Consider the following 25,416-nt stretch of genomic DNA (forward strand, 5'->3'; position numbering starts at 1 on the left):
GCAGCTGTACTGTAATGTAGTCCATTACAGAGGAAGCTAACAAAAGGGCTTTTAGGTGAATAACACCAGATTTTTTTTTAAATGTATTGTTGTGGAATAACTTATTTTTTAAGCAGGCCTCTGTCACTGCAGACATTTCAGCATGTTGCCATAGAAAAAGCACAGGTAGAAAAGATCAAATGAATAATGGCTAAATTCCAATTGGTTGCTTCAGATGAGTAATTGTTAATGATACAGAGTCTAAATATCTGCTGTAATAAAAGGCTTACATGAAACTAAGCAACATCTTCTCATTTAAGAAAAAAGACTTGAGGTTCCTGCCTTTTTCTTTTACAGTAGAAACTTAGACCGGCAAGTCCAGACCAACAGTACACACTAACGTTCTTATTGTTACTGTCCTCAGCAAGACATGACACATGCTGAATGTCTGATTAGAAAGACATGAGTCTGTCTGACCCCATCATATCTAACACTTGTGACCCTGATATTTGGTTCGGTTCGAATCATAGACGTATTAGGTTGAAGGACGGTGTATCACCTTTCCAGACTCTTTTCCTCTCTTCCTTATACAGTAAGTCTGTGTCTATGTAATTAGCAGTCATGGGTCGCACTACTAAATAAATCCCTGTGACAAAGCAGATCTGTCCCTCCATAGTTGGTTCCCACAGTTACCCCCCCCCCACACACACTGCAGCAGTTAGGAAAGAGACAAAAAAGCAAAAGAGCGGGGAAAATGAATGGAGACAGGAGGAGGGAATAAGACACGGTGGTGGTGGTGGTGGTGGGAGTTTCCTTTGACGGGCCACCATTGCAGCATTTGCATATATTCAGATCAACCAATGAATACCATGCATGGGGGCAAACAAAGACGAGCCAATGGGAGGGCTTCATCCCTGCTGCGGGCTCCGAAGCAGCCGCCGGGATCCCAGCAGCACCCTGGGAGAGACACAGGGAAGTGGTGTGGGAACCGAGAGGCCCCCCGAGCTGAGCAGAGGGAGGGGAGCCACTTGTAGCCCGTGGTGAATTAGCATTTTATTTGTGTCCATTTACCTCAGTAATTTCTGCCCTGCCACTTCAGCCACAGATGGCTAACATGGCAGGGGGATTAACATTTGTGTCAAAGATGATGATTGTGGAAGGGTTTTTCCACAGAGACAGACATTTCTTCTCACAGTGTGACTGACAGTTTAATGACAGAGATGTTGGACACAGAGTACAGAATATTGAACCTGTTTCTGTATTTTTTTGCTGCTTATGATTTAAAAAAAGCACATGCTGAATGATCTTATAGCAATGAAAGACAAAGCTCTCTTGATCTTGCACTATCCGCATGTAAAGAGGTCGTACAGTTCTCAAATGCTATGGTTTGCCACATCAGTCTATACATGTGGGGTACATTTTACCTTCAGCAGCAGCAAGAGATGGATAAACAAGCACAGATGTGTCTTTAAAGGTAATGTGGACAACATTAGATCCTATTTCCCCTTGCTCAGAATGTCACGCACTAATTGCCTTTGGATATAGACTGCAGTTAGATCAGTAAGACTCATAAGCAACTAACAACCACACAGAGTTTGATATTGAACTGAACAAGTGATTTGATGTGATTTATATTTACAGATGCCCGCCCCCTGGTGCATACATGCCCCCCAGTCATGTTGCTTCATCGCACAAAGCTCCAATTGATCAAAATGCAGAGCTCTCATTGAAATGTCATGCTCTCGTGCGCAAATTCACGGGGCAAAGGATCACACAGACCTTCAGCAGAAGGGGCGTCCCCAATTAGCAAGAAGTGGGAATTCAATCAACTTCTGCAGACCACCCAAATAACATGAACGCACATGCTAAACACAGATTTGAATGTGGTGAATGGTTTTTGGTAAAAGATCTTTTGGAAGGCGTGCGGCTGGAAACACTCCGCACTGTTGGAGGCACACGGGCCTCCGCTTTCCAGAGGATGAGCTGCCATTATAATGCATGTACAGGCCAGTGTGTGTGTGTGTGTGTGTGTGTGTGTGTGTGTGTGTGTGTGTGTGTGTGTGTGTGTGTGGACAATCATTCTTATCCTGAGTGACCAAGCATAGCACACACAGAGGATGCATCAGTGCACAATATTCCCCCAAACACCTGGTGGTTTATAATAAGGCTCAGTGATTATACCACACAGTAAAGCAACACATTACAAACACATAAAGGTTGTCTTCAGGTTTGAAGATAACGATCGGATTTCCCTATTTTTCTTCATCTACATGGAAAAATACAACTTAAGTTAATGATTACATCAAATGACACTGCGTCCTTTCTCATCCTCCCTGGCTTCTGTGTGGCTTAATTCCAGAGAGTAAGAGGAGCATATCTGAGATGTTAAGCTTCACTATTTGCATAATGTTTGTTTTTTTATTCAATGAAATGTTAAGATACATGATGGTGGAAGCATGAAACATGGAGATTATCATTGGGGGGATCTGACAGAGGTGTTAAGGGTTATTGATGTAGAACAAGGAACTAAAATGGATAACCTTTTAATTAGAGATGAGGATGGAGTGTAAGCATGGTGGTGCAATTAAACCTTCTCTGCTGGCTACATTAAAAGGCTACATATACTTATACTTTATTTGGAAGGGAGTACATTTGACTTCTTAATATTTTTCAGATAAGACTTGGTGTGTACAGTATTATTATGGGGAAACATGTTTTTTTAAACAATATTTTAAATATTATAATAATATTTCTTTAGTTAGTGTCACTACGAGCCAATGAAAGCACTGTTCCTCTGTGGATACTATATTGCCTCCATGAACACTGGAAATAAAATAATATTGAGGCTGAGAATAGAGAGCAGTGCGTTTTTATATGCTGCTGTAGGTTGGGTTCATTTGTTGGACATTTAAACAATTTCAATAAAATGGTTAAAACTCAAGGGGCATAGGTTTGGTTTGGTTTCACAGATGAAAGGGGCTCATTGAGTTAGTTGAATGTTTCCTTCATTTATTTTATATTCATCCTACAGATAAACATTATTATGGTTATGGGGCTTTCCAATAATTAGAAATTATTGCAGTAGTATGAATACACTGATGTCAATTAAGATCACATTTGGTTTTTATTACATAAGATAAATATTGTATGCATCTTTAGGACACATGGCACAAGGATAATACTGTCTATTGATGCCTATGTTTTTCATAATCAAGTAGATTTAAGTATTTTGAGAGCACATTGGCTATAAACAAAAATGTAGATCCAATGACTTCTTTTCTGTCAAAAAAAGTGCAAAAGAGGTTTTCTTTTCATAAAAAGTAGCCCCTAGCAATAACAGGAACAGCAATAACTTTCAAACGAAATCAAAAAGTGAAGTTATTATAACTAATTACCTGAAAGTAACAGGCCTAGATGGGGTTGTTGCTAAATCTGACTGCGTCACTGGCTATAGCCAAGTTTACAATTTTATATTACCTAGAGTTTTTGATGTTAAATAGGCCTAAATCATTTCGAAAAGTCACTGCAGCAGTACAATAAACGTGAAACATTTCTAAAATAAAAAATATATACAGTACTTCGGTCATACTAATGGTGTGTATGTAATAAGAGAACGTTTCATGTAGGCTACTTTACTTCCCATCTTTGAGCAGCAGTTGTTGTGGCAGTAGAAATCAAAAGTAGTCAAATTTACAAAGCTTTCGAGGAGCAACTGAAGGCAGCGCGACTCCACTGCCACATCCGGGACATTCAGCAGTTTCACATGTCAGTCGGTGCAGCTGTCAAGACTTTCCTGCATGTGAAGAAGCTCCGGCATCTATTCTGGTTTTGACAAAGTCTTTCTTTTTAGAAAAGGGATGGTAAGTTAATTCACACACCAGTACGCTGGCAGGTCGTTATCAGCTGGCTGGTAAATTCGCCAGCGAGCTCACTTTGCTTGTATATTGCTTCTATAAGAGCTAGCTAGTGTGCTAATGCTAGGTAGCTAGCTAACGTTTGCAGCAGCGCTGACAGGTGGTGAAGTTTAGCTAAATTTAGCACTATAGCCATTTGCTAACTTTCATTCATTTCGCAGGAGCTTTCAACATATTCTGTTGTTTAAGTATGTTGGATTTAGTAGTTAGCGCTTTAGCATTAACGTTAGACTTTGCTATCTTCGTCTACAGCCTGTGGACAAACTTACCTTTCGTGTAAATTAGCTCAAACTAACGTTACCTATTCTTGAAACGTTCTTGTCTTGTAAGCCGAGTCAAAATGAAATATTGTCTGACTGACTGTCACAGTTGTGGATAAGGCCCACATACTCTTTGACCGTCTCTGGCGCATCAACCTACTGACGCATAACGTTACATGTTTTCTTGTCCAAAGATGTTCTTTATAGTTGGATCTCATACTTACACTCATACGTGTGTGTGTGTGTGTGTGTTTGCTCTTGCAGGCGCTGATGGGAATTCAGCTGGTGGTCAGCTTGCTGGCAGCCAGCATTATGCAGAGGATGGCTCCACACTGCTCATTTGCACGCTGGCTAATCTGCAATGGCAGGTATAATACTTTATCACCCTTACAATCAGGTTGTACATTATACACAAACTGTGCTCGGCACTGTATACGTACATGTGCATGCCTTTTTTTTTTTCAGTTTGTTCCGGTTCAAACACCCGTCGGAAGGAGAGCTGTGTGCACTTGCTGGGAAGCAGATGCCTAAACAGACCAGGAGAGACAGGTGCGAGTTGGGGGAGGGTCTAATGATTCAGAAAGGCAATACAGCAAAGTAATGCAGTCCGCAGGAAGAAATTGCCTCGGAAATATTTTAACTCATAACTCTGTTGCCAGTGCTGTACTTTACTTCTGAGAAAAAACAAAAAGACTTATCGAGACAAGCTGGCCTTGGTCTCTCTCTTTTTTTTTCTCAATAACAGCAGATATTTTTTTTTTTACATCATTGTGTCTTCTTTGTTTTATTTCTAGGAGACAGAATGGGGAGAACAAGCCTCTCACTGTGCCCAAAGACATCGACCTTCACCTGGAGAAAGCTCCAGTCAACGCCATTGACGCTCTTGGTAAAATAAACACTTCCTTTTATCTTTTATCAAAGTGAGATTGTGCAAGTACAAACAGTGCTCAAGCTCAGGTATTGACTCACAATGCACATAGAGTATTTGCATTTCTTTTATAGTCCTCTTCGTAAAAAACAATGTATGGATCACAGTTTTAGTTAACAGGTAGAGCACAAAATAATCTTCTGAGCCTACTTATGTTTTTTCCGTCTTGTTTCAACTTTCAGTGCTGCGTTTTTTCCTGGAGTACCAGTGGCTGATAGATTTTGCAGTCTATGCAACAGGTGTCTTCCTGTTCACTGAGTGTTACTACAGTGTTGTGGATGCCAGCAAAGAGGTCAATATCGGAGCCATCTGGTGTGTCTTGACTGTTCTCTTCAGTCTGTATCCTTCAACGGGATAAGTCTGTAAACAGTATTACGGATTGATACTACTAAACACAGTTAACTTGTTCTAGAGCCGCAGTCTCTAAGGTTTTGCGTGAATGATTAATTAACAAACACAATGTAGCATCAAGTCTACATCTTATTATTAGGCTTTGTGCTAGCGGTAAAACTTGATATTAAAAAGACTTTGGATATTTTCTAATCGGTTAATAAACTAAAGATGAAGTGGCCTGATATATGGGGATTGGACTGGATGGTAACTTTTTCCTCGTTAGTTTTAATTTAACCCACAACCCCCAGAAAGACCCTTCACACTCTGATGAGCCACTACTTCCGCTCGGAAGAGGGCGGCGAGCGCTCGGTGTGCCTTGCCTTTGGCTTCCTGTCTCTGCTCGTGGCCATGCTGGTGCTGGTGGTCAGAGAGGACTACCTGGAGTTCGGCCTGGAGTCAGGATTTTCCAACCTCTTTGACAACTTGGAAGTCTTTGCCAAACAGCAGGGCTACGCCGACTGGTCGTAAGTATTCTGTTCCTGCCAAGACAACTTATGACTCCGACACCACCTTGGTTAAGTTCTATGCATGAGCCAGGTTGTTGTTTTGACTCCCTTCAGAATCCCAGTGACCAAGCTGACAGTGAAGCTCATTCTGGCTGCTTTCTGTTCCTACATCGGGGCTCTCCTGGCCTTCCCCGGCCTGCGAATGGCTCAGACTCATCTGGATGCTTTACAGATGAACTCAGACCGACCACTCATCCAGTAAGAACTGATGCATTTTCATACCACAACAAGCAATGTGCTCCCTGTTTTATCAAACACCTATATTAGCAGTATTTCACTCTCTTAGATGTCTTTATTGTTTCCTGCAGGTTTCTGCTGCAAATTAGTTTCCTGTCTCCAGTCATTGTGTTGTTTCTATGGGTGAAACCCATTGCAAGGGACTTCCTGGCCAATGCACCTTTGGGGAAGAACTCTGTTACAATGTGAGTGCACATACTGTACACATGTGCTTATTTTGTCCATTCCACCTACTACTCTCTCAATTGTCAAGACAGAAACCATGGCAATTAATGCAAGATGTCCTCCAAATGGCACATTTGGCTTTTTATAACATTTTGTATTTCTCTCCTAATCTCCCGCTGGCAGTGTTTCCAGTGAAACATTCGACAGCATGCGGCTGTGGATCATCGTGGCGTTGTGTGTGCTGCGGCTAGCGCTGACTCGTTACCACCTGCAGGCCTACCTCAACCTGGCTCAGAAGTGGGTGGAGCAGATGAAGAAGGAGGCGGGCCGTATTGCTGCGATTGACATTCAGAGGAAGGTCAGACAGATTTTAGAACAATGACGGGTTAAACTTTGAATTCAATGCTTTTTGCATAAAGTGGAGGTTTACTGCTGTGGAAAAGTAACTGCATGTGAGGTGTAAAATAACGATAAATGTGCTGTTTTTCAGGTCACACGTATCTTTTGCTACCTGACTGTAATTACCCTCCAGTATCTGGTTCCTGTTTTTCTCATTCTGTTCTCCACACTGGCACTCAAGGCACTAGGTACGTAAAATACCACAACCACCATCATGAACACTGCATGTGAGGAAGAAGCCACTCTTGATCTTTGTGTTTCCCAATGACTAAATTGTAGATTTTTTAAGGGAATAGTTTAACATTTTGGGAAATGTTTATTCTCTCGTGGAGAGTAAGACGAGAAGATTGATTGATCGCTCTCATATCTAAAATCAAAATATTGACTAATTTCTACCAATCCTATAGGGGACTTTTCCTGGGTGGCTGGTGCAGAGCAGACCCCCGGGGTAACGCCAGCACTGGTGATGCCCACAGCAGCGCCTGTGCTGCCCGGGGGTCTCGACGAAGACGACGAGGGCATGGACGATATGGAGGAGGACGTCCAGGTCACAGTAGCACGCCTAACGGAGGCCTTCACAGCGCTACGGTCCGTCCTCACTCCACTTTTCTTCCGAGGTTTCTTCGCCTTCCTGACGTGGTGGGTGGCTGCGTGCCAGGTCATCAGCTCTCTGTTTGGAATCTACTTCCACCAGTACCTAATGCAGAACTAACTGATGGAAACGGGAGTGCCACACTGCCACGCAGCCCTCGGCTGTCTACAGGTATCCTTTGCAACAGCATAACAACAGATAAAGGGCACATTTTCATTAAAAACACACATACAGACAGACTGTACAGACTGACCCTGTTTGTGGCCAAAACAGAAGTTTTGCTCAAGGTTTCTTGAGAGGAGACAGGTGATGGACGCGGTCTGTTGCAAAATTGGCTTGTTGCCCTTAGGGCTTTCTGTGACCAGCAGGATACTGGTACCAACAACACAAATACATAGAGAACTGGGGTCTGTTTTAATAAGCAAGTTCATCTTAGTCTGGTTTAATTTAGTCTCTTAGCGTTACCTGGCTTGGCTGAGTCTTTGGTAACCGGTAACACAAAGCGGGTTTTACCTGGCTCGGTTAACTCTGGGTAAACTGAGCCAGCTACGGGGGGTTCACGTGAAAGAGGCAGAGCTTTTAATTGCATGCAACATTAAAAGAACCAGGAGAGGTTTACATGATATGACACAGAAAAAGTTGTGTGAAATTGTGTTACTGTTTTTGTTAAAAGTGATATATTTAGTATAATTGCACAACTAGAATAGGATGTAAAGCTTTTGGAATAAGAGGGCATATTTCTAAGTTTGGCTATGTAGTGTAAGAGCTGCACGACTTCTTGCGGACAGACTTGGCAAAGCATGAATTCTGACTTTTTACAAGTCTGCATCACAGTGTCATTTCTCAGCTTACTTTCTATCCGTTTAATGCAAGGAGCAGGTTATCTGGGCAGCATAGATCACCATGGTGGTCTACCTTGGCTGAAAGTGAGCCAGCTTTGTGATACCAGAAATCGACTTAAGCCCAAAGACATCCAGCCGACCCACTCATCTTGCTTTATGACACAGGCCCCCTGGTCATCGTCCTGCTGTTTCAATGGAACATTCTTCTGCAACTTTTCAGATGTTTTTATGCCAGTGTTACCTGAATTGTTCTTAAAGCTCCATTGTGTAATGTTTTGAGTTGATTCTTAGCAAAAACCCTTTAGTTCTTTCAGAAATAATGTGCTCATTCACGTGTAATTACTTCCACCAACTAATCAAAGTATTCTCTTACGCATAGAATCCGCCATTCAGAATACATATGAGCGACTCGCTTGTATGTAGTCTGCCATGTTGTGCCTCCATCTTTAAAATACATTAGCCAAAGAGGGACATACCTCCGCTTGTTACGCTTTTACACTCAGTGGCAACGTGACAAATGCCGGGGGGAAATACTCGATCTGCCGGCAGATAAGAAAGCTTGTTGAAGATGGAGGATCACGCTGATACTTTACCTACATTAGTTTGGGAAGCTGATGGCGGATGTCAGCCATGAAATGGTGACACTCTTACACAATGTAGCTTTAAAAGAACATTATTTAAAGGTACCAAGGTAGGTATTAGTACTTCCTGCCTGTGTAGATAAGACGTTTTATTTTTGTGAGGGACTCTTTGTCCCCCTTAAAGAACCGATTCAAGAGTGCTAAATGTTTTTTTGAATCTTTTTCTGCTGAAAAGGTTTTGATTGAAAATGTGTAGTAAAGCTTCTGATCCATCCTATTAAAATAAACGCAGCTGAACGTGAATCCTAACAGTCTTTGTGGCTGTGTATCGGCCAAGAACTAGAGAGATTTTGCTTTTGTCTAAAGAGTTTCCTTCAGTATTCCTAAGTGCCTGGGAGCTCAGGGATTTTGAGTCAATTTTAAAATGTCCATTCTATCTAATCATTCTGTCCTTAGAATGCCGTATGTTGTTTTTTTTGCTTTTAATTTCAAACACTACTCACAGGCAGCATTTTTAGTTGCAGTAGCTTAATTTGCTCACATTGGTTTATTTTGCTGTTTTTACTGCCAACTTGTCATGTACATGTCAGATTTATCATTACTTTTGTGTCAGTGGATTTTATTTATTTATTTATGATGCATTAACTCAAATAACATTTGTTATGTTAAAAATGAAATAGATTACGTTATTCTGTTTGTGGCAGTTTCTGATTTTTAGTGTGTTTTTTAGATAGTAAATTTGAATTGAATGCTCTGAAATCATTGTACTGTGAACTTTATATGGAAAGTGTTAGTTTTCTTCTGAATGCATGGTGTGCAAACTTTTGGCTGTAATCTGACATTTTTGTTTGTGGGGCTGAATAAAACGCATCATTTTCAGTCTCTTTTTAGTTTGATGCTTCCACTTAACACTCCTTACCCTCAAGGAGCGTGGGAGATACAGTACTACCGATAAAACATTTCCTTTTTAAAAGTCGGTGCTCCAAATGACAAAAGCTATCGTGCATGACAATGGAGTGTGTCTCCGCTGTGCTGGGTCCTGATCTCTGACCCCAAACCTCCTGAGAAGATCATTCTTTAATCACTGATAATTATTCATCTGAAAATCTTCCAAATCCTCACCATTTGTCAGTGTAAACTAGATTTGTAGGCTTTATGACTTTATCAAAACCTTCATGGCAGTTGTGTAACAGTTAATGAATGTAACTTTTCACAAGAGCGAGGCTGGGAAGTGTCTGACAGTTGTCATCATTTATTGCTGATATCATTTGACCAAACACCACGTCCAGTCAAAAGCCACATAGGTTCTCTTATTTATGGCGAGGCAGACACCTTGCTGTCTTTTAAAGGTCCCATAACATGAAACTTTCACTTTTTTTTTTTCTGATTCTGTTTAAGGTTTTTTAACATTAATATGAGTTCCCCCAGCCTGCCTATGGTCCCCCAGGGGCTAGATATTGTATGGAGATAGGTGTAAACCGAGCCCTGGGTATCCTGCTCTGCCTTTGAGAAAGTAAAAGCTCAGGTTGGCCGATGTGGAATCTTGCCCCTTATGAGGTCATAAGGAGCAAGATGACCTCCCCTTTCTTTGCTTTGCTCGCCCAGAGAACTTGGTCTATCCATGAGAGAGAGAGAGAGAGAAAGATAACATGGCTTTCAAACAAGCAAAGTGGCAGTTGGTCAAGGCCACGCCTCCACCTTGCCCCCCCCCCCCCCCTCCTTCTCAAAAACTACAGTCTCAGAAATGGCACATACTAAGGAAAGCATATTGTGAGACTGGGTCTAGTAGCTGTAATTCTGTATCAAGGCTAAACTTCAGGAAAAGGACATTAGATATGGTATTAGGGGACCACTAAGGTCTATATAAAAGAGACTTCAGATATGGTATTAGGGGACCACTAAGTTCTATATAAAAGCATCCAAAGACAACCATGTCACAGGATCTTTAATGTGCACTGAAATAGACTTAACTGGAGGCAAAGCCAAGTGAAGACATTTGGGATGGTATCGATTACCAATCTGACATCCCATATATCATGTCTGTTTTATGATTGAGAATTGAGATGTTCTGTATCAATAGTAAAAAAAATGTTTAAAGAACAATTCCCTGGAAAATATTTCTGTTAGTGTTAGAAACCTTTAATCGAGGTGAACAATTTGAGTTTATGTTGAGCTCTGTGAGGGGCCTCGTGAACTGGAAGGTGACAAGGTTGACATATCTATATAATCACATTCATTATGTGCATCTGTGCTGGAGGCCTCAGGCCCCCTGCGTCTGAGCCGTGGTCTGCAGCGGGCCATTGTCAGGAAGCCATGGCTAGCTGTGGTTGCTATAGAAACCAGGATGTGTGTGTGTGTGTGTGTGTGTGTGTGTGTGTGTGTGTGTGTGCAGGACCCAGACATGCCCTACAGACGGGGCCAGCCTAGTCTCAGGGGAGCAGACCAGACATGACCCCAGTGAGAGCCTCTTTTCATTTAGGAAGGAGAGAGATGCATCAGACAACGTTGTGGCATAGTTGCTGTGAGACAACCAGCTGTGGAAATGGACCTTTTTGTGCCTGATGTATTTTTATTTGAAGACATAAAGGTTCCCGGGCCTTGAAAGTGGTCTGTTCTTGTTCCTCTTGTTTGGTGGCTACATGGTGAGTGTGTGTGTGTGTTTGTGTGTTTGTGCGTGTTCAAAAAATGGAACAGAGGTGAATAAGACTGAATCAATCAATCATCAAGACTCATGAAAGCTTGCTAGCCACAGCGGACAGCATTTTATCTGTCTTCAGATTTAATATACATGAAGTAAATTCTCTTCGTAGAATAATAAAAAGAAACAGCAGGGCAAGCCAAAGGTACATATCAAACCGTTTTTTATTTAAAAGGAATCACGACAAATCCGTCTTTGTTCTGTTAGTAAAGCATTCAGCAAACATGTAAAAACTCAACCCAAAAACATCAGAATACTGATCATTTGGTTCTTTATGCTGATATTACAGTAATCCACATGACGGCATAAAAAATAAAAAGAGCAAGTTCCACAACAGCACCTGACTTGAAGACCTGCACCAAGAGCCTCTACAGGGCTTGCCACACATGCATTTGTTTATTGTCTTCAGGGTGAACAACTGAACCTGTGTATTGTCAAAGAAATCCATCAGATTATTAATCCCCAATCAGTGATGATCGGTGATGAATCAGTTCAGCCTGGGCTTCCCTGCGCTGCACCCTCTCCTTCAAATCCAAATTTTGTGACATAAGATGACTCCTTGTGGACAACAAGGGGAAATTCATCCTAACCCAAATTCCGAGTATATTATCATTTGCACACAACAAACTAAAATTGAATATGCAAAATGAAAACACACATAAATCCTGTGCTCAAAAATACAATGCAAGGTACATTTACAGATATAATGAATACCAAACATTCCTCAATAATAAATTAATTTGTGTCTTTGTTTTATTAAATAGCCTATCTTATGAATATTTAGACTCATTCATTACACAGTGTTTCATATATTTCTAAACGTTATGAGACAACGATGGCATTAAGGCTCAATCACTTCTGCAATATGCAGTTACTAATTTAAGCCCTTCATTAAAAAGAAATATGGAAACCATTTTTCTATTACTTAAATCAAATTAGACCAAATATAGACAAACATATCATGTCTTTGGCTGTTGCAGCTTTTTAATGCTTAGGGGCAATATTAATGCACTTTTGGTCTTTATTTAAAGTAGAATGCCATAACTGTGTTAATGGGGTAAAGTAAAAATATGAGACCAGCAATTTTTGGAGGAATAATACAACTTAAGCATAGCGTATCCACAGCCACAGTCTTACAAACAAACATAGAAATAACCATTTTTAAACTTCTCAAAGAAAACATCATCCAAGTCCCTGAGAGGCACCGACGCCTAGAATTGTAGAGGATTGGTTTATATTTTATTTTTAAGTCTGTCTTAAAACAATACCCACACGTCCATATGTGCATTTAAACAGAGATGCCTAATGTGATTTTAATGTACAGTAAGAGACGAGGGACATAATTCACAGTCCTCCTCCTGGTTAAATATGCATTATTAACTGGATCTTGAGGATCCAAAATTGTTTTGTCTTATTCAGACTACTGAAGCCTCCTATTAGCCGGATTTTTAGTCCATCTCCTTGATGTTCTACTTCCGGGAAATTCCCACTGATGCATGGATTTTCCATTTCCTTCCACTTTCTTTGTGATGGAATTTTAAATTTCGCTGAATTAATGAGGACTATTCTTGACTGCTTATAAGAGTGATGCATGGTAAATTGAACCAGCTAGCTGGACTATCTGTCCAATCGGAGTTTTCTCTCGGTTCTCAACTATTTTGCTTTATGTGGAGTGTCACCCATGAGGATTCTGATTGGTTCAAAGAAATAGCCCATAACCCAGAGCACGCCTATTTCCCATCCCCGAATGCTATGTGGAGTAGCCAGACCCTCCTTCAGTGTGATTACAAGAATAAACAATGTAGATTCTGTCCCCCATTTCTTACATTAGAACATCATTATGGAATTATCTTTTCCCTGCTGGTATGGACAGTAGGAGCAATTTCAGTACACTAAAACTATTTCAGTGTGCATTATGGCCATGTGAGAATTGTTTTAACACAGACTCGAGAAAAATGTGAATTCATCCTTTAAAATATCTCAGTGTATTTTAAAAAAAAAAAGGCAAAGCGCCAGTGACTGGTTTTATGTGGGTATACCCGGTCAGTGATTTTGGGCTAAAGGCTAAACATTAAAGCCTATATAAGAGGAGGAACATAAGGTGTAAAGGTCTACTGTACACAGAGGCTAAGTGCTTTCTTCTGGCTGGTGTGATCAGTCATTTTACATCTGCTTTTCCACAGCTATTTCCCAATTTTCACACCAAACCTCAGTGAAACAATGACGACTCAAATATGTACTTGGACGGTTTGACAGCTTTGGAGAAATTCAGCTGGTCCCGATGTGCTACCGTCAACAAAGTCACCAAAACATGGTAAAATTGTATTTTTGATTCACATTAGCTCCACACAGAAACCTTAACCTAACCAAACAAAAATCAAACGTCTGTATGCATCTGTCTCGTCAAGGGATCGATCAAGTGATGCAGAGATCCTTCTCCATCGCCCAGGAGAGACCAGCTCCGTGTGAGGCGACAAAGACAGGCATTCCTCTCTGAGATGATGGGGACAAATTGACCCCATCTTACTATCTTCTGTGTGTGTGGGTGTGTGTGTGTGTGTGTGTGTTTGTGTGTGTGTGGGAGACAGAGAGGACCGGTTTTGATGTAAGATAGATAGCTGATTGAATGGGAGAGGGTGTGTGTTAGACGGCAGCAGCCAGCTATCTCTGCCACCCATCACTTATCTCTAACTGCCTGAGCGGCGGCCCTCCGTCCTCTTCGTCTTGTGGGTAGCCGGGTTTGGCTGGACGGGCTTGTGGAGGAGTCCGGCGGGCCGAATCCGGGTGGCTCATGGGGGAGTGCTGCCCGAGGTGGTGTAGAGCAGGGGAGGTGGGCGAGGGCATGTGATCAGGAGAGTTCCGCTCCAATTTGATGCTGAGGTTGAGGGAGGGCACATGTGGAGAAGCTGAGGAGCAAGACTGAGAGGGGAAGGAGCACCCCCCACTGGACATCCTGGAAACAACAAGACAGAAGAAATGTAGGAGTTTAAAGAACCTCAGTTCCCCAAATATGTTGTAGGTGGACCAGGTGTAGCTTGATGGCAGTTTGATGTAGTTAAAATCAATGAAAATATTAAGTGCAAATGTTGCATTATGAATTAAACAGTCACAGCACTTTCTTCCATATAATCAACATTAAGTCCAATCCAGTAGAGGAACCAGCTGTAACCCAAGAACACACAAGAATTCCATATTTGTCAATAATAACAGCTCAAACCGTCCAGCAGCAGTTCACCTTTACAACTAAACACAATCTTTCCACACCTAATCATTTGATGCATTTATTTTCATATTTTGTATCTATTTTGATATGTATTCATATTATTTTATTATTGTTATCAATTCCTTTCTCTCATTCTCTTTGTTTTTACTTTATATTCCATTGACTTTTATTATATTTCTTTGTGATTCATTTTATCATATTTTAATTCATAATAATTACATATCATTTCATACAATTTTAGTTTAAAATAATACTTGTTTCATTATTTCTATTTCTTATTTCACTGTATTTTCTTGTTATTTAGTATTTATTCATTTTTCACTTTATTTCTTTTGATTACTTTTTTTCACATTTTCTTATTTCCGTTCCCTTGCTCTTTCTTACTGTTAACATTTTATTTTGCATTCCAGATGCTGACAGCTGTTGTCAATCAGTCCTAAAGTCCTTTATTGGGTTCTACACATATAAGGTTGCCTTGGGCTGAAGATTGCCATCATATTGAGACATGTATGTAAAACGTGGTGTTTGTCAGTGCTCTTTTGCTCCTGATGAAGGTCCGACTGATCAAATGGACACACAGCAAGAGTGAATACATAAATCCTTGCCAGAGCCAGGAACAGCGTGCAGATACAACTTTCTGCAGTGATTCCATACTTTATCCTCACAGAGCCTCCATATTACACAATCCATATCCTTACCCTGGGTTTATATGAGGCCCATGGGGCTCCTGGGGCAGATGTGCTGGCTGCCAGGGGTGCATTGTCCCTCGTTGCAGACTAACAGAGTGATAAAAACCAGGTGGGCTGTACTCTGGAAAGAAACATATATATATATATATATATATATATATATATAATTAAAAGATGAAAAAATAGGACACATAGATGGATTTTATTAAAACAGAATCAGTGAATGGTAGATTATCTTCACAATAAGAGGATAGTTTGGCATTTTAGGAGTTAGAAGAGAAGATCGACACTACTATCATGTCTGTACTGCAAGCATGTAGCCACAGCCAGCAGCCGGTTAGCTTAGCTTTTAGCTTAGCATTAAGACAGGAGGATTAAGGGGGGAACAGCTATCCTGCCTCTAAATCTCTAAATCTCTTATTTGTTTAATCCATATGATAGTGAGTTATGTGCGGGACTATTTATTTTATTTGGACAGGTGTAGTAACTTCCTGAAATGTTGACATCACTGTCACTGACGTTGCCTGGCAACCGGTCGAGGTCACACCACTGAAAAGTGAAAAACCACAACTTGTCGTTTTTGTACACGTGCTGTTTACAGTCTTTGTATCCAGATTTTTTAACCGACAGACGTGAGAGTGGAATCAATCCTGTCCCCTAACTCTCAGCAAGAAAGCAACCACGTTGAATAGAGGAGACATGGCAGACGTACCAGAGGCTCCAGGAGAGGGGAGGCCGTAGCCTCCCAAACTGTGACCCAGCAGCCCGGCCTTGCCCATGGCAACCATGGAGCTGCTGCTGTGCAGGCCCTGGTACAAGACACCCCGCTAAGGAGCAGGGAAGGAGAAATCAGTCAACCCATACCATTTCTGGTACTTATACCATTACCAATACCGGGACTTCGACACCAGTTCCTACACAATACTTTTTGTAATACCAATTTTATAAAAGAAAAAATTAATTACAACACAACACATTACGTTACAAATCTTTTAATTTGTTTTTTAGCTCCTACTAAGTGAGCCCGTCTCTGTGTAACATAGCTTTTTTTGTGTGTCTCCACAAATTGTAACCAGTGGTAGAATGTAACTAAGTACATACTCAAGTACTTTACTTAGTTACAATTTTGAGGTGCTTGTATTTTACTTGAGTCTTTTCTTTTCATGCCACTTTCTACTTATACTCCATCACAATTCAGAGAGAAATATTGTACTTTTGACTCCACTAAATTAGTCTGACAGCTTTAGTTACTTAAGAATTTAAGATTTCTGCACATAAAACACATGGAGTTTATAAAATATGATGTGTTATTATAAATGAAATTACCCAACAATATAACAACCTACAAGTCCATCTGAAATGATTGGATCATTAAACACTTTTTGATCGTTTTCAGTTTCTAAAACGTGAGGATTTTTCTCCAATGAGTACTTTTAGTTTTCAATGCAGGACCTATTACAGGAGTATTTTTACAGTGTGATATTAGTACTTTTTCTTAAGTAGTTGATCTGTATACTTCTTTCACCACTGCGTGTCACGTGAGATAGCCAATCAGCAGCATTATTGTTGTTAGATATTGGTAGAAGCATGTTGCATGCTGATTGGCTCACTGACGCTGATGAGATTTTACTCAGATTTTACTCAGATTTTACTCAGATTTTACTCAGATTTTACTCCTTAAGGGTGGAATTTTGGCACTGAATGGAATTTTTTTATACTGGATACTTTAGAGGCAAATTTGGCTGATGCCTAACAAGTTAGGATTTGAATTTGGTACCCAGCCCTAGTTGTAGTTGTAGTGATATAGTGACCTCATTGCATACATAAAATATGTTTATTATATGTGTAAGAAGTGTGACTCTGATACATTTGAGTGCAGCTCACACTGAATAGTAACTTACAGCAGAGTTGTGGTTAGCGCGTGTGGCCCCAATGGCCTGTTGAGCAGCCTCTCCTCGCAGGGTCTCGTTGCCCAGGTTCAGAGAAGGAGGGCTTTTCATCTCCAGAGCTCGATTCAGGTTGCCGTGGGAGAACACGGAGTAGCCGATACCTACACAGCGAAACAAAGGAGCAGGAAGACAAAAAAGAGATGTGACCTTGTTTCCCTCACACAGGGATCATTTATTCTCTGTGATACATGTGATAAAGTGTGATAAGTGTGATAAAAGGGTGATAAAAATGAACTTCTTCTTTTCCTTTGAGTTGATATCTCACCTTTAAGGAGAGTGTGCAGCTCTAGTTTATGAGTTCTAATGTGTAATATATTTTATTTGTGTAATATACAAGTGTGTTGACGAACCAATTTTGAACTTATGGCAAATACTCGTCATTTATTGGAAAACAATGAATTTTACATCTAAATCATTACTGTCAGTGAAAAGTATCTATTAATGACATCATAGTGCACCCAAATAGTGAATGTAAAAAAAGGGACTGACATGACTAGCAGGTGTGATAGATTCTGCACAGAAACCACAGAACCGCTGTCACACTGGTAGAGGGCCAGTTTCACAAAACACACCAACTGCATGTGTGGATTAGTGTGCACACACATGCACGAACACACACTTCCTGTGAGTTCACAGCCAGCTGCGCAGAAGCTCGATACACATGCATTTTGGAGCAAGAATCTAGCAAGACTAAGTGTTAAATCATTTAATCTTGCTAAATCTATTCAAGGCAGACCAACGTTCATTGCTCAACAAATGGTAATTTTCTGTCAAACACTGTCAATTTCTAAAAAGACATGTTGTGAACCTCTTAAGCCTTTGATGCGATTATATTTCAAGTTTAATGCCAGCAATCATTTTTTCATAGTGTCATATTTCTCAAATTATGCACATTTCATTTTGCAATAAAAGTCATGTAGGAGTCAAATGACGGTACTGCAAATGAGTGTAAAGTACAAGAAACACATTGGGGTAATATGTTAGTTTGGTTCACTATTAAATTAACTGCTCTTTCTCATATTAAGGGTAATTTCTGGCTGCAATTATGGCACATAGTATACAGTAATACACACATATACATATAATGGTGTGTCTAGGTAACTCTCCATAATATGTTCTGTCCCTTTGTCATCTGCTGGTCTTGAACTGACATGTCAAATGTCCTGCAAATTTCCGTAAATAAAATGATTCGGGTAATGTTTCATGCAGTATAGGAGCCACTTCTGCTCACCTGAGTGTGGAGACATGAACGCAGTGTGTGCGTGTTGTGCAGAAGGGCTGGAAGAGCCGGGTCTGGAGCTCAGAGATTTAAAGCCTGGAGGTCTGTGGGACGCCACGTTGGATCCGGAGGAGTTGGGGAAGCCGTTCTCACAGCCTGCAGACACCAGGAACTGGGCGTCCGGTGAGTGGAGCGATGGAGCCTGAAGAATAACAATCAATGTACAATAACAGCATAGGAATTAAAGTTAAGAAAGTGACAATATTATATTATGTCTCTGGACATTTCAGTCATTTCAAGCTGTTTCAATTCATTAAAATGATTATAATTTGGCGAATCCATATTAAAACATAGCTCGGTGTGTGTATGTGTGTGTGTGTGTGTGTGTGTGTGTGTGTGTGTGTGTGTGGACTGACATAGAAGCGTTGGCGAGCCACAGAGAGATCCATGCCCTCGCTATGAGGATATTTGTCCGCAGCCACCTGCATGCCCTCCTCACAGTCCAGCTCAGAGCCGTCGAGATTGAGGCCTTTCCTACGCAGAGTCTGATACAGAACAGAAGGCACACGTGGAAAATGACTCACAATGATAGCATGAAGATTCAGAAAAGCAACATATGAAGGGTTTTCTTCCAAAATATAACCCTCTGCATTATTTTTTGTTAAAGTTTGCAACCTTGAATTTCATGTTAATGCTTCCTGAAACATTTTGACTATTTGCTTCTGTCACTTCCTTCCATGGCAGCTTGGACCGTACCTCCAGTATGTCCGTGTTGGTGCGACTCTCATGTGGCTCGCTGTACTCTGTGTACTTCAGCAACACTTTGTCCATGTCTGTGCTGGCGTACTGGAACAGACGGTTGGTGCTGTTGAAGATGATGAGGGCGATCTCACAGTCACACAGCACGCTCAGCTCGTACGCCTTCTTCATCAAACCAAACTTACGCTTGGTGAAAGTCACCTAAAAAACACACAGGGGATGTGAGAAGAGTATTAGTATTTATATCAATCTAAAAATCTAATGTAAACGTAAATGGACTGTTCTTACATAGCGCTTTTCTAGTCATAACAACTACTCAAACAGCTTTTACATAGTACAAGCATCATTCACACACATACACGCACTGTGACCGAGGCTGCCGTACAAGGTGCCACCTGCTCATCAGATAAACACTTACACACATTTATACTCCGATGGTGCAGCATCGGGGGCAAATGGGGTTCAGTGTCTTGCCCAAGGACACTTCGCCATGGGACCAGAGTCAGGGATTGAACCACCAACCTTCCGATTGGCAGACGACCACTCTACCACTGATCCACACCCTCTAAAGTCTAAAATATGGGAAAATGTTTCATTGTGAACTCAAATATTTCTGCAGGAATTAATAATTTGAATAAATACAGCCAAAGTGTGTTTTATCCGAAAAAAAAAATAGATTGATTATTGCTGTTTGAAAATATTACTGCTAAAAGCAGGATTGGGAAAAAATGTATTACTTTTTTAAATAGAAAAGCAAAACACAAAAATCCAAACTGATTGCTTGCACCTACAGTGTTGACAGTCAGGTATGTGTTTTTTATGTAAAGCCTAAAATCACAAGTTTGTCTCAGAAGACTTTACAATCTGTACAGCATACAACACTGTCTATCCTCCAAACACACTGAGTTCAGATAAGGAAAAAGACCCAAAAAACAAACCTTATCACCAAAAAACATTCAATCCCAAAGATCAGATATGAGAAACAAATCATATTTTCCAGCACTCTGAGCACAGGTTTTTCTTCTTGTCACCTTGTATGTGTGTTTGATGTGTGTGTTATTTTTTGTGTTATACATACTGATTAACATATTAATAGGTTACGAGCATGATGTGAACATCTCTGCCACATTGCAGTATCGCACTGACATTCCCTCGGTCTGTGGTGAAAATGTATGTAACTTCTGGCTGTAAGTTGAAGTCAACATCACTCTGTCAGATTCGTCTTCCATCAAACTGATAAAAAAAATAAAAAAATAACTTCCTCTATTGTACTGTCGAATAAATCTTCTTTTTAGGCTTCAAACCATATGTCCTCCTGCCATGTTGCTCTGTTAGAGTGCTCACCCCATTCTGTTCAGTGTGAAAGAGCATACGTGCCGTTACTAACCTTTTGGCACTGAAGAAAATCTTATGTAAACAGTTAGATCTTTCAGAATTTATTAAATGTACGGCAAACTGAGGCGCCTGGATAGCTCACTTGGTAGAGCGAGCGCCTATATATAGAGTTTTACTCCTCGGCGGCCCGGGGGGCGCAACGCCGGCCTGTGGCTCTTTGCTGCATGTCATTCCCCCCCTCTCTTCCTTTTCATATCTTCAGTTTTCCTGTCAAAAATAAAGGCTGAAAATGCCCCCAAAATATCTTTAAAAAATATATATTACGGCAAACTAAATTTACACCTATTCGGCACCAATTTGGCCTTCCAGCAAGTGAGAAAATGAAGCATGAATATTGCAATTATTGTAAAAGGTAACATGTGATTACGTGACCGACTACTCTCTCTTATTCAGTATTAAAAAGTATTCCTACACACATTAGCCCCTGATGCTACTGTATGTAATGCTGCCAAATCCATAAAACACATTGTCATGTACAAATCAGTACAATTGTCACATTGTGTATGTGTTGTTGTGCGTCCAATTACTGAACTCCCCACCTTGTCTATATAGTATGACAATTTTAGGCCATGTTTTGCTGCATCTCCTGCACTCTCTTTACACTAAACAGGAGGTATTAATGTGTATGTATTTACAGCATGCCCTAACAGGCCTTGAGATGGACCTGTGCAAAAAATGACTAAGGCAAACCTACTGTATTAAAAAAAGGTTAGGGTAAATAAATGAAATACGGCCCACCTGTCTGTTCCTCTGGTCCACAATACGAGAAATTTGTATTTTCTTTCTTCCCATTTTTTCTGCTTTCTGACACTTTGACACCTGTAAAATAAAATATAACAATGTTACAGTGAAACACAACATTTTTGAGGCATTCATACTGCTGTGGTATTAAATAGTTTTCTTCTATATAAAAAAAAGTGATGTTATATTACAAATATTTCTTTTGTGTAACATTTGCATGCAATAGCTACTGAACTAATGGTATAATATTGTGTATATGCGTGTATATTCTACAGTAACAACAGCACAAATATTCAATAAAACTTCTCTTCACGCTCATATAATTCTGGTGGGAAAATGTTTGGTTTAAGTGACTCAAGTCCCTTTTCCTTTGGCAAGGGCGGGGTTTTTATTTTTAAAACTATGAGGCGATGCGGTCTAAAGTTAGAGCCCTTGCCAGACCAGCAGTCCACACAGTATGACACCCCCACAGTCTGGGTTACCCCCGGGCCAGCAGCTCAGTGCTCGGCTGCACCGCAAGGCCCCAAGAGACAGGGTTAAAAATACAGTCGATAGCTCCTTTTAAAGGTTCAGCAGGCAATAGATAAAACCAAACAGTAAAAGGAAAACGGTGTGTTTTTGAAAGATGGCTGAAGCTAATAAGCCACCCACTCCTCTCTCATGCACAGCCAGGTCAGAAATACAGCAAGCAGAAGGCAAAGACGTGGATGGATTGTGGTTGACTTGGTCCCTTTTTGTGATACACTCGGCTCCTGTCCCTCATAGAGCTGGGCACAAGAGCAATGTATTTTGCATTATGGGTGACAGCCACAAAGTAACTTTGATGCAAACTCATCAAACACTAAATCAAACGCATACATAAATTTGCAGTACATTATTTCCATTTTACACAACACTATAAGCGTCCAACTAGTGGTGGGTTGACTCCTCTGACCTGACCATACAGTGCATCTCCAAAGCCCAGAGCAGTTTTCACTGGTTTTTCCCCTTTATACTGGACATGTAGTGGACTTTTCTATATTTAGTCCCCTGTCCCTCCTGAGCGGATATGGCGCCTGTGTTCCCACGACCCCTAAAGTTCCCTCAACGTAAGCTTGGCACAAAGGCATTTTGGGCATTTCTGGAAGAATCCACCTCTTTTTTGTCCTTCTTATTACCTTATAAAGTCCTGTGATATCCACTGCACTGAATATGCTGCGGATATACCTCAACCTCACCTCAACGGGGATAACTACAGATGAACCTGTCATGGTCGCTGTCTCAGCGGTAAAACAGGACAAACTGCAGACAAATAGCCTACGCTTACAAGCACAGGGACCGCAAAACCAGTACTGGTCTGTTGACACTTCCAGCCACACCACAAACAATTGAACTCACACTACGTCAAGCTGCGCCATCTCTCAGAAGTGAGACCATTTATCCTCATATCAAGGCATGCTAATGGTGAGAAGAGAGGGAAGTGGGACGTGTTCTAAACAGGGCAGAAAGATCTTTATCTCAGGGGTTTTACAGACAGTTTCTCTCCTCTCATATATAACCAAACGAGGACTATCACAGCAGCTCTGGTAAAACACACGACTAGGGTATATATAGCTACACCTCCAGCCAAACTGGTGGAGTTAGCTATATAACTCTATGTGGTTTATTTTGTTGAAGGCCTAAAGGCCAAAACAAGCAGGAAAGGCCCGGCTGTCCTTCACACATCTGCTACTTCTAGATATTTTCCCGCACAACAACTGCGGTTTGAAGTCTGTGAATGCACCAGAACACATCTGCTGCCTGTGACCATTCATGTCTAAGCTCAACTCCTGAACCACCAAACGTGGAAATGAAATAAAATGGCAGACCTTTTTTAACCTCTCAGCTAGTATCAAAAGCATATGAACGACATGAATGTAAAAACCGAATTGCTGTGTGTCCTGTAATAGGGCAGTGAGATTACACACATGCACACTTGCCCCTGGGTCTTAGGCTTCTTTAGGGAAAGAGGACATCTTTGTCAGACGCCTTCCCAGAGGTTAGACAGTGGAAAAAACTGAGCACAGACACACAGCGGTACTGAGCATGCTCTCTGGCATACCCTGGGAGCTTCTGGCTAAACACTGGGGGCATCACTGGGACAACAATGCACATGCAAACCAAAAGCTTGTGCATCAACAGACAAGATCATTTCAATAGGTTCAATCAGTTTAAACCATCAAACCAGACTATTAAATAGATTCAAATTCATGTATTTCACACTGGTGGTTTTTCTTGCTGCAGTGAACTGCACGCATGAATGGAAAGGGAAATAAGTAGGGCATTTCTAAAATATTGGGGGTTCTGGTACGATGGTTTTCTTTCCATGAGTCATTTAGAGCATGATGGCTTGATTATGTGTCAAAAACATGCTAAACACGTGCAAGCATATTAGCCAAAAGAAGCTATACTCTATGATGGGAAAGTAGATTCCTATAACAACCGAGTCAAAGGCCAAAGTTTGTGTTGAAAAGAGAAAGTCAAATGCAGTAATCCGTTTAGTTTTTGAGGTCAAGCATACTTCTGCACCGCTGTGAAATATCATTTTTTGTACATGTATTGATTGTACAATGAAAGCAATCAAAAGAGAAGCTGCATGACTGCTGCAACCCACTGATCTAGTGAGTTCAGAGCAGGACTTCAGCTGTGTGGACGACACCTAACCGGGCTCTGGTGAGCTGCCTTTTTTTGCTGTTGAAGTCATTTCAGTCACTGCCGTGCCAGTCACATCAAAGTCCCGAGTTAAGATGGTAAAATAGGAAACCAGGTCCAGACCTGGAACCAAATTTTGCGTGAACTAAGACAGAAATCCAAAAGTTCTCAAGGGTGATTGCCAAAGATCAAATCAAAACGGAAACCTCTATTATTTTAAGAAGAGAAAGTCTTCTTTGGTGTTCAAGGCTGAAGAATATAATTGTAATATCATGTATCTGTGTTTGTGTGTGTGTGTGTCATCTTCAGGGTCAGACAGTCCATGGACTCACCGGGCCTTTGCAGAGCAATGGTGAGGATATATGTGTCTAATTTTAACAGGAGATAATTGAATTTAGTTAATTTAGCCAGAATAGTAATAGTACACGCAGGCACGATCGGAACATTTCCATGAATTATTATATGTTTCATGACTTTATAAAGTTGATACACTGGGACTGACGTTGCTGAAGATGAGAGACACCTTGATGACAACTGACAAAAGGAAATGTCTGGCAGACGGCTACATTTGTTTGAAAAAAAGTGACATCTTGAAAAATAATCCTATACTACCAAAAATATGAGAGCAAATATTGCACATTTTGAACGAGACCCAGTGAAATGATTGAAAAAGGAAAACAAGTTAAAGGGATGAGAAAGATGGAGGAGTCATGGGATGTGTCTAGGTTATTATCCGAGGCACGCTATTTGACGCTAAAAATAATAACAGTAAAAATAAATTGCTTAAAGAAATGTTAGCGGATAATTAGGCCTGATAAATTGCTGACGTCACTCAAAATAGACTGTTTAAGAATAGCCAGTCTGTCCCCGAGTTGCCGAGCATCCCTGTCTAATATAGCCTCATCTATACGCTGCGTTCAATGACACGGCAACAGGTACTTCACTAACGGCTACATGCCATGAAAATGTCCCCACGGGACTTAACAACAGAGATACTAAAAATCTGAATACACAAGGTTCAGAAGCAAAATAAAACATCTCACCTGCTCTCGGTCTCCTTCTGTCGGAGTTTCACAAGCTGGGTCGTAACCAAACCGACAGAAAAAGTCGCAAATACAAAAAAACAACAAAAATGTCTTAAGGAAGTCTGGTGTTGTGGTCTCGGGCTGATGTGAGATAGATCCACCTGGTCAGTAGCAGCGGATGGTTGAGGAGCGCTGCTTTCCAACAGCTGGCTGCTGCTGCCTGCCTCTCACTGTCATCATGGCCCGCCCCCC

The 25,416-nt window shown here is 40.9% G+C and overlaps 2 protein-coding genes across 3 annotated transcripts; one reads left to right on the top strand and one right to left on the bottom strand.

Moving 5' to 3' along the window:
- The first annotated feature begins 3,693 nt into the window (after positions 1-3,693).
- Positions 3,694-8,323, top strand: tmem161a (transmembrane protein 161A). 2 transcript variants are annotated; one of them, XM_034881305.1, is made up of 12 exons: positions 3,694-3,839; positions 4,418-4,521; positions 4,619-4,702; positions 4,948-5,039; positions 5,264-5,420; positions 5,723-5,938; positions 6,035-6,178; positions 6,289-6,402; positions 6,566-6,740; positions 6,873-6,969; positions 7,189-7,506; positions 7,537-8,323. In XM_034881305.1, exons 1-11 carry the CDS (start codon positions 3,837-3,839, stop codon positions 7,491-7,493), a joined length of 1,491 nt encoding a protein of 496 aa, XP_034737196.1. In that variant the 5' UTR covers positions 3,694-3,836; the 3' UTR covers positions 7,494-7,506; positions 7,537-8,323. The 2 variants fall into 2 exon arrangements, with proteins under 2 accessions (XP_034737196.1, XP_034737195.1); XM_034881304.1 differs by having other exon boundaries at positions 7,189-8,323.
- A 5,356-nt stretch (positions 8,324-13,679) lies between these two features.
- Positions 13,680-25,369, bottom strand: mef2b (myocyte enhancer factor 2b). The gene is made up of 9 exons (XM_034881469.1): positions 25,183-25,369; positions 21,467-21,547; positions 19,331-19,534; positions 18,991-19,119; positions 18,587-18,776; positions 17,308-17,456; positions 16,119-16,233; positions 15,416-15,527; positions 13,680-14,447 (listed from the first exon to the last, which is right to left on the bottom strand). The coding sequence occupies exons 2-9, from the start codon at positions 21,518-21,520 to the stop codon at positions 14,156-14,158; spliced, it is 1,245 nt and encodes a 414-aa protein (XP_034737360.1). The 5' UTR covers positions 21,521-21,547; positions 25,183-25,369; the 3' UTR covers positions 13,680-14,155.
- Positions 25,370-25,416: the final 47 nt, after the last annotated feature.

This window comes from Etheostoma cragini, chromosome 9 (assembly GCF_013103735.1).
Source record: "Etheostoma cragini isolate CJK2018 chromosome 9, CSU_Ecrag_1.0, whole genome shotgun sequence".
Lineage (NCBI taxonomy): Eukaryota > Metazoa > Chordata > Actinopteri > Perciformes > Percidae > Etheostoma > Etheostoma cragini.

What these genes read in the sequence shown, in the direction of transcription:
- tmem161a (XM_034881304.1), top strand. An exon ending in TGGCTAATCTGCAATGGCAG is followed by an intron (nt 4,522 to 4,618) that starts GTATAATACTTT and finishes TTTTTTTTTCAG; the next exon opens with TTTGTTCCGGTTCAAACACC. An exon ending in CAGGGCTACGCCGACTGGTC is followed by an intron (nt 5,939 to 6,034) that starts GTAAGTATTCTG and finishes GACTCCCTTCAG; the next exon opens with AATCCCAGTGACCAAGCTGA.
- mef2b (XM_034881469.1), bottom strand. Translation starts at nt 21,520, where the DNA reads ATGGGAAGAAAGAAAATACAAATTTCTCGTATTGTGGACCAGAGGAAC. An exon ending in GCGCTAACCACAACTCTGCT is followed by an intron (nt 16,234 to 17,307) that starts GTAAGTTACTAT and finishes CCTGCTCCTTAG; the next exon opens with CGGGGTGTCTTGTACCAGGG. An exon ending in CCCCTCTCCTGGAGCCTCTG is followed by an intron (nt 15,528 to 16,118) that starts GTACGTCTGCCA and finishes GTTTCTTTCCAG; the next exon opens with AGTACAGCCCACCTGGTTTT.